This window comes from Rhipicephalus microplus, chromosome 9 (assembly GCF_043290135.1).
Source record: "Rhipicephalus microplus isolate Deutch F79 chromosome 9, USDA_Rmic, whole genome shotgun sequence".
NCBI lineage: Eukaryota > Metazoa > Arthropoda > Arachnida > Ixodida > Ixodidae > Rhipicephalus > Rhipicephalus microplus.
Genome location: NC_134708.1, coordinates 92,642,538 through 92,652,105, shown reverse-complemented (window position 1 = coordinate 92,652,105; position 9,568 = coordinate 92,642,538). Strand labels below are relative to the sequence as shown.

The 9,568-nt window shown below is 41.7% G+C and overlaps 1 protein-coding gene across 1 annotated transcript in view; it reads right to left on the bottom strand.

Annotated features, from left to right (window-relative positions):
* Positions 1–3,976: 3,976 nt before the first annotated feature.
* The window catches only part of LOC142771401 (uncharacterized), a 29,983-nt gene continuing 24,391 nt past the window's right edge, over positions 3,977–9,568 (bottom strand). The window contains exons 4-5 of the mRNA XM_075872880.1: positions 8,129–8,212; positions 3,977–4,151 (exon numbers count right to left, since the gene is read on the bottom strand). Of these exons, the coding sequence (XP_075728995.1) occupies positions 3,994–4,151; positions 8,129–8,212 (242 nt within the window). The 3' untranslated portion in view covers positions 3,977–3,993. The remainder of the gene's footprint in view (positions 4,152–8,128; positions 8,213–9,568) is intronic.

Genomic DNA, 9,568 nt, shown 5'->3' with positions numbered 1-9,568 from the left:
GAGGGGGAGAGGTGGCGCGCGCAAGGCGTCTTTCAATGCTTCTTCGCGCCTGCTTTTATCGCGTCTTACCGGCGCCTTGATTTCAGGTAGCAGTGAAAGTTCAAAGGCGTGCGCTTTGTTGAGCGCTCGTTTGTGACACTCTCGACCTATCGCAAAGAGCTGTTTTCTGCCGAGATGGTTGCGCAATTTTTTTGTTTGACGCATAGTATATTGAGGCCTACTTTTCTTATTTGCGTGTCCAGTTCTGTAATCATGAGCTGTAACTTAGTCCCATGAGTCACTCATCAAAGCATTGTCAACGACAATTTTCAGGTTACTAAGATGCTGTCTATAAACGCTTATCTCTAACTCTTCCTATTGTAGGGCCCTCAAACCCTCCTGTAAACACGCAGTGAATAGCATTGAACAGATCATGTCTCCCCGCCTTAGATCCTTCCTTATTGGGATTCTGTCGCTTTATGGCGAAACATGGTGGCTGTGGATCCAGTGTAGATTTCTTCAAGTATGTTTAAGTAGGCTTCATCGATGCCCCGATTCCTTAGTGCTCTCATTATTGCTGATGTCATGATCGAGTGGAGTGCCTTCTCCTGATCTACGCAAGCTATTCATAGGGATCGGCTGTATTTTGTGCACATCCCTTTTTACCTGATCCATACTATGAATGTTGTCTACTGTGGAACACCCTCTACAAAATTTTGCTTGTTCTTTTTGTTATTTGAACTCTAATGTCACCTTATTTCTATTAGCGATTATTTATGTAAATTGATTGTAAGGAATGAATAGTAATTTGATTAACCTGTTTTTATTTCGAGTCTTTGACGTCTCCGTTTTTATGATATAAATGAATGTTGACCCTCTTCAAAAGTTCTGGCACTCATCTGGTTCAGACAAACTTCTATACAGAGTGGCCAGTTTCTCTAACACAAGTTCTCCGTCATGTTTGAGCAGCTCTGTTGTTACCTGAACATCACCAGCGGCTTTGCCTCTTTGCATTCTTCTTACTTTCCTTGTCATTACTTCTAAGTTGTCGCATCCCTCTGTGCTAAATATTTGTCTCACGATATTATCGTGGCTGTTCCGGCTTCTGTAGAGTACTACTCTTCCGCCACCTCAACTACTCTGTCCATATTGGTTATGGCATTTCTTCCTTGTCTCTTAATGCATATATCTGAATTTTGCCGATACACAAGTTTGCCTTCACAGCTTTTAGGCTTTCGCCGATTTTCGCAACTTGCTCAATTCTATTGATGGTATTTTTTGATGTCGGCTACTGCTGATGTCTGCTGATGAACTTCTAAAGGTTCACTATAGCTCTACATTGTCGGTTGCATTTGAAGCTTTCATACTTTGTCGTCTTTTAATGACATTTTTGTCGGCTATTATAGTTTACCATTATTCTGTTTAGTCACTGTACCCTCAACTTTCACTTCACACTATTTGATTATTGTAACAACGCTTATGTCCGTTTCCTCGTTTAGAGCCTGGAATCTGTTGTGAATCAGAGCTCTGAATATTTATTATTTCGCTTTTTGCGTGTCAGTTCATGCTTTGTTTTAATCTCGGTGAATACGACCTTTTACTAATCTATTGTCACTGCATAACATCTTGCCAACAACATCTGCATTCTGTACAATGTCTGGGTGTGCAGACAGAATAAGTATTTAATTCTTAGTGCCAGCGTTAGGACTTGACCAGGTCCACTTACGGCTAGCTCATTTTCTGAAGAACGTATTTATGATCCGTGAATTTTTACGTTCTGCGAACCCTACCCACAATTCCACTCCGAGATGCCTAAAGTCGATGTCATTCTCCCCCACTGCATGGTCTCCGGCCTGTTTCTTGCCTACTTGGCATAACGTCGCCGATTAATATAGTATACTGCCTTTACTTTTTGATGGCTGACTCTGCATCTTAATGGAAGCGTTACACCAACTGATCATCATGGTTTGATGTAGGCGCGTAGGCCTGTACCACCTTCATGATGTACTTTTTGTTAACCTAATTATGTTCACAAATATGGTAGAATTATGCAAATGTGTAAGGCAACACATGATATAGACTGTATTTACAGGAAAGCAAAATTTGATAATCAAGCAAATCTAATCATTTCTTCTATTGGGATTCTGACACTGAAGTTTTGTTGGTGTTGCAAGTACAACACTTGAGCTTCCTTACGGTGGTAATGGCTGTTCGAATTTCTTCAGTTGACGGCAGTTCTCAAAGAGACTTGCAGTAAAGGATCCTGAAGGGGCCCTGCAACACTTTTTGAGCATGGACAGAAAATGCAGTTACTCGTTACTGAGGACATGCGAGCCAAATGGGATAGTGCAGCACGTGGCTTGGAATTCGAAATAAATGATGAAAGTCGGCTAACCATTGCTTTCTCTTTTCTCGACAAATAACGGAAGATGCTCGAAAATGACACGTATATTACCCATCAATCAGCCATTGGCGAATTTGAACATGGCGCAATCGGTTGTTACAGAGAGGCTCTTCATTGTCAACGCGTGCGTGCGCGATCGCACAGAAAAAAAGCCACGTATTCGAAAAAAACAAACAAAAAAGTGCTCAAGGTCATGAGGCGCGCGTGGCGTTTTTTGTTCGCCCCTCCCTACTCTCCCTGCTTAGTAACCAGAACTTTTGTTGGGACGAGTGAAGAGGGAAGGCGATTGCAGCGTGTGACAAATCTTTGTAACTCTGCTTGTACTGAACGGATCCTTAAAGTTTTCGTAGAGTTATATTTGTGAGGAAATACGCCTTTGCAGTTGAATTATTCCATAGTTACTCAAAAAAAAGTTACTCAAGAAGGTGAAATTAGGTGCGAATATCTTCACTGAACGCAAGTGTTGGTGGAAAGTTCTCGTAGCATGTACTAATCGCAAAATGAAGTGCCACATTATCATTTTCGAGAAAGTAAAAGTGCAGATTTTTTACAAAAACATAATTTGCTTCGCCACAATCGTGCCAATGAAGAACAATTACACAACTGCTGCGGGACTGTTCTACGCCACAAACTATTTTGAATGTATTGTAGCGTTCAAAGTTTGCACTTGCATATATGCTTATGCTTTGTTCGATCACTTTCTTCTGGTTGCGCATTAACAAAACTAGATAGACCAATCGTCGGTATGCTGTTCTACCCTTCATTGAACAAAGGACCCAAGGCTTCAAAGCAATAGCGGTTGAGAGAATAGAAAGAATGTATGTTGTTTGGACGCTAGAGGTACTGTGGAGTTATGTGATGTGTAATTAGTCTGGATGCTAATTCAGTTTGAGCCGTTTTTCTAGCCGAGAAATACTTTGGCTCAGTTGACACGGAATGTGGCCTTCGCGATGGGTAATTGAAAGGCTTACAAACAAAGATACCGTGACATTCGAGGCTATATACCATTGTTCACAACCGTGCTGGAACAAAGGTTGTTTGATTCACATGTTATCAAATTCGATAGGAGCAAGGTGGATGGCGTCTTCTCACGATCATCTCGTCAGCAACGTCGAGGCAGGCCGTATTGAGAGGCTTCTGGTGGCGAAATGTTCCTTACTTTATCAAGTTCGGAAATAAGGAAAGGTGCCCGTGCATTCTATCTGTGTGACCTGATGAACACTGCGACGGACCGAAAAGTAACGTGGGTAGATATACTATGCTGACAAAAATGACGTACATATTTGTATATTATGCGCTGCGAGAAGCTGCAGGATTCAGCGAAAGCCTACCAAATATACACCAGCGCTACCCCACTTATGAGGTTGCGCCTGCTATAATAATTATAGATTGTAGTGTGTAATGTGGCAAGCTACTATGTGTCCTATTTAACTTGTCCTAATAATATTGTCGCTACAGTGGGCATAATTCCCTTTTTCTACAGGAAATTGCAATCGAATGACGCATCAACTCCTCTACATGAATTGACAGTTTTCGGTGAGGTGCTTGTGAGGGTCCTTTGTTTGAATTTAGGAAGAAATTGAAACAAGCAAGTAAAGGATTTCGTACTTTTATTTTCTTTGCCTAAGTAGCTCTGGACATTGAAGATTGAACACGCTGGTAACGCGTTGGTTCCCAATGACGCGTCTAAAGTATGCTAGACAGGCTGGATGAAGTCTTCTGTGAAGAGCAGAATCTCTCATGCGAAGATCGTAGTAGACCAAGTCCCCTTGATAGAAAGAAAAAAGAATAAGAAATTTATGCCGAATTCAATTCTAAAAGGCTTTCACTTCTCGTATATATATATATATATATATATATATATATATATATATATATATATATATATATATATATACTGCGAATCAGACAATTACGAAGGCAGATAAAGAACAGCTGTCTCAGCCAGCAAATGCTGTGTGTGAACCTTCATTACAATGATGCAGATTCAGTGCAGTCTACTACGACCAGCGAACAGTAAGTGCGCCCCTTCGGCCACCGCTGGCGTGGGCTTGTCTTCTAGCTAAGCCACTCACGGCACAGCAGTCACGAAGTCGATGACTCTCCTACTGCCGGGAGCACCTATGCCGCCATTTGAGGACGGCCTCCAGGCCTTCTCGATGGCTCATAGGTAGGCTCACCGCTGATCAATCAAAACAGTGCATGACTCACTGTAGCCCGGGAATGCCGTTCACGCTTCCCGCTGCGACATCTGACTGCGTATCCTATCGGTTCCCCCCGACCAGAGCTCCCCGAATACAACCACCACTGACTTTGCGTGCGCGTCAACAGAAAGTGCCGTGGCGAGTTCCCACAGAATCGCGTCGATCGAATTCGGCGATCTTTGTTGAGATTGTGTCCAGAGCGTGCGCAATCGATACTATATTGGGTGTAGCCGGCTCACACGAGTTTGAGGCCACATCATACGGGAACCGTCAAAAGCTCCTGCGTTCTTTTCTGGACCTCGTAGATCAACTGGGCTGCTGGCGTCTGCGTACTTCAGGACGTCTCCTGCCGCTTCAGCATCACAGACTGTTTGGACCATTCCGGTGTATTGTGACGTTCACCTAGACATCGTTGCGCGGAATAATAACATCCCGGAAATCCTGGACATAGAACTGCTGAGCGAAATATTTGTACAGCGGTTGTTTATCCGGCTACATATAACCACACGCTCTTATAATTTTCCAAGGAAGTTTCAAAAGAGGCGCACGATAATCCGAACCTTGCAAGAAGAAAAAGATTCTAAAGAGTCAAATATTTTGCATTCATAGATTACCTAGATACATATCTTGAAAATATTGATAATAATGTTGAACTTTCCTTGAAATCATTTCAAGATATCAAAAAGCACTGCACACAATTTTTGCCCCGTCAAAATGTGTTAGACGCCAGTGAAAAGTTCTGTGGATAATAGGAGAAATTATGCAAGAAAACGTAGGAATAAAAGACTAAGAAAGAGAAGCGAATTGACAACTCCACAGTCTGAACAACCAGAACAAACATTCATAATGGTCTGCACTTCCAGATAAATACTCGCATTTATTTCTCAACATTTTTTTCAATGATTATCTAACACAGGAAAAATGCCGGCAGACTGGTGCATGGCCCACGTTGTGCCGGTACACTACAGAGGATACCGTGCCTTAGATTCTAAGTAGCGACCTTCATTTATTACTAACACATGTCGTAAACTTTTAAAAGAAGTCGCTGGTTTTATACACCACCTTTTGAAAGCTCACAATAAACTGACACCTGTTCAGAACGGGTATAAAAAGCACTATTTACAGTGGCTCAAATAGTAAGAACCGTGCATGACTTCAACATGTATTTGATTCATCCAGTCAAGTAGATGGGCTGTTCCTTGATTTAATAGAGGTGAAACATAAAAAAATTATATCAACTAGCAGTAAGTAGACTGCTTAATGCTAATAAACATTGAATTTGTTCTTACATAATAGACAGAAAGCAGCATGTTGATGTCCGAAGCTGCAGTTCTGGTAGGCGCCCGGTCACCGCACGAGGTCCAAAGGGCAGTGTATGAGGGCCTTTATTGTTTCTACTTTTTAATAATCGTGTATTTTATGTTAGTTCTCCAGATGTTGTTATTCGAATATCTGTTAAATTTGGTGTTATTTTTAGGAAAAATTGTTTCACATGATGATCATTAAGAGTTCTTGTGATCGTCACCAGTCTTACTAAGCCAACTTCATGGCAAAGGCTTCATCAGTGTTTCACCAAGTAACGCGTTCTCGTACTTCACGCTGCCATGTTCTACTTGCAAACGTTCAAGTTTCATTGGCCCCCTTAACTTTCTTTGACACCCTGGTCTTACAGCAATGTCTGACTGATGCTCAAATCGGGAATGCAGCTAAATGCGGTAACAACTTGCACTTTTGCGTGTAACATGAACCACTCACCCCTTCCAATTTGCTTATGAACTTGAAAAAAAGGTAACCAATGTAAAAAGTAGGAGTGTAATGGAGGTACTCCTAACAATAAACTATTATATATACACTACACAAGTCTCAGATATGTCTCAATCATAATGAAGAAACTTTCGTTCGTCAAGAAGAAGCCTAAATAAACATAAGGTAAAAGAATAAATATTAGCTTACAATTTATTTGTATTATTTATATTAGAATATGTTGCTGAAGTCTCGCACCCACATACCAAAAGTGACATTCAAAAACCTGAGCGAGCAAAGAAACATCTGCGAGATTTGTACACGAAAATTATGCGAGGCTAGAGTCCTCATCCTCACTAATGTCACAAAACCAAATACAGACAGTTGGCATGCAGGTAAATTAGCCGTCTTATACTACTACGCAATAGCCCCACCACAATGGTCTAGTGGCTAAGGTACTCGGCTGCTGACCCGCAAGTCACGGGATCGAGTCCGGGCTTCGGCGGCTGTGTTTTGATGGAGCCGAAAACACTGTAGGCCCTTGTATTCAAACTTGAGTGCACGTTAAAAATGTCCAGGTGGTAGAAATTTGCGGGGCTGTTCACTACGGCATATCTCATAATATTATGGTGGTTTTGGAATGTTAAACCGCACATATTAATCTACTATCACGCATTAACTTGTTGCGAAACTATGTAATTGTCGTCTTTGGTATGTAGATACACTACGAGAAAACCAAGCCACAGTCATAAACGTTCGCTTGGGCTGATCTTCACTCGAACAAGCGCTAACAAAGACGGTTCTTCCCTCGAGCAGTGAGTGATCGTAATTTTCGCCTATTGATGTATTGACGCATTATGTGCATTATGTATGGCATTGTTTTTGCAAGTTTATATTTCTTTTTTTGTTTCTTTTTTTTGTTACTTTAATGCCCTACATGGTTTGGCCAAACAGTTGGCCTGCAATATTTCTTAATAAGAAATTCAGCACAGCTGAATGTTCCCTAGCATTATACAACGCTTTAGGCCAAACTCTCCACATCACCACTTTTTTTCTCACACGGTAGTAACTGCGCTTCCAGTAAAGCAATGTGACCCACATTTACATACAGTAAACAATCAATGACCCCCAAAGCTTAAGAACATCTCGTTCAGCGAAGCGTTCACTAGAGAAATGCAGGTGGCTGGTAGGGGACCCACTCCTGATGGTCGACGACTTGGACGCCTTGAACAGGCTATGATTGTGCCCGCGACACGATACGCGTGAAGCAAATCTGACGAAACTTCTTTCAACACTTGTATCTACCCTCCGTTCTGATGCTGACAGCCCAACGTGTGTTGCCTTTCCACTCAACCATACAACTAGATGGTTTCCCAGACTTCACATTTCTTGCAACGCGAATCAAGCCGACAGGCTGAACACAGATGACACTCTCGGTAGCGCCTATTGTCTAGGAAACAGAACCGTCCCCATTCGTTCCTAAAACGCCCCACTAAAACAAACCCAAAAACTTTTGTACCTATATATGTACAAAATTTTCAAAAAATGGCGGCACGAAAGAGATATCTTTCGAGATAGAGGGACGTCTGTATAGAAACGTGAATTTTCGAAAGCACAAAAAAGATGATCAGCGCCACTCAAATGAGGCTATATGATTCGTTTCAATGCTTATGTAGTTTTTCTCTGGGTGGGACATTGATGGCCAGAGGTGGAGCTTGTATTTGTTTTCAAGTTGCAATTTGCTACACAGAGTTGTCAGTTCTGTGTTACAGCGTAAGAATAAACTTAGAACACGTACAAAATCTTAGCGACTGGACCTTAAAGACGGCGCAAGATTGGTTAACTGCCATGAACAGTAAAGTTTCAGTTCTTTTGAAGGTGTCTGAAAAAGGAAACAAAAGAAACAATTAACGTTTGCTGAATTTTTTTCTTAGGACTCTAACAAGTGCACGATTGACAGAAGAAAGTTCATCACTGTAACATCATTGCACAAAATTTGTACTATATGGCAAAATCGGAAGCATTAGAGTTTTGTTCAAGTAGACAGCTTGAATCTTCACAAGTGTCAAGAATAGAGATCAAACTTTGTAGGTCATTTCTCGCTATCGAGCTCGAGTGTTCAGCCGTAAGTCCTTTGGGGACAAGCTGAGTGGAGAAAGATTAAGTCATTCACTATTACAGTTGACCTAAACAAAATAAACAGGGTTAGGCCTACACGCAGAGGTGCTGCTCTTGCAGGCAATACTTAAACACTATGACAATAATGGCCTATTAGGTATATTTAAAAACTATCAGAAGAATGGCTGATTCAGTATTATTTGAACAGCTATCAATAAATTTTGAGCAGAGGGGCATGTCTGAGTAAGAAGCATTGCAAAAGGTCCAATAAATAAATGGGGGGGGGGGCATTCCCTGTGTCAAAATATGGATTTCGGAGAGGTAAGATGTATACGACGGGAAGTAACCTTGGTCGTTTCATCAATAAACACTGCACAGACATAAGGATGCGCGTCCAACAGGCTTTTCATTTGCACTGAACAACACAAGCTCTCAGATAATACTGGCTATCAGACGCTAGCAAACATTACAGTGTGAAGCATGTCATCTTCTGTACACTGATTATAACTGTCGCCTAAAGATACTTGCTCGCGCCGCTTAACTGTTCCCCAACGTGGGATAACCATCGGCTACTGTCTGATGCGTTTGCAGAGGTGTTTCACATTGGCTAGTACAGGATAACGCTTATACGTGTTCGGTTGACTTCAGTCAAAGTTGCCTAATTATCAGTGTTCATTCTTCTTTGTGTATTAATAATCGTTTGTCGGCTGATGTTCACTAGTTAACGTACTAATCGCGTATTCTTATGTGGTTGCTCTAAGATCTTCGTAATACATAGTCCAAATGAATTTAGGAGTGTTTCACTTGGGTCCCATGGCTGTGCTTGACTGCAGCACCAGGCTAAAGGACATAGCTCATGACATTGACGACAGGCACACCATAGCGCACTTTCTTCCGGAATAAAACAAACATCTTAGTTCCAACCTGAGACGGCCGCTTTCTAGGAGTATAGCCTCAGAGTATAGTAGGGTGGTCGGCGTGACTTGTCTTATGCTCGCAACGAAATCATCCGCATGTAACGCTTCGCTCTGAAGCAAAATACGGGGCATGTATAGTCGCAATTAATACTAGTTGCAAGCTTTATGGCCTAAAAATCGTGGCAGAACTTTAAATTGGCGCG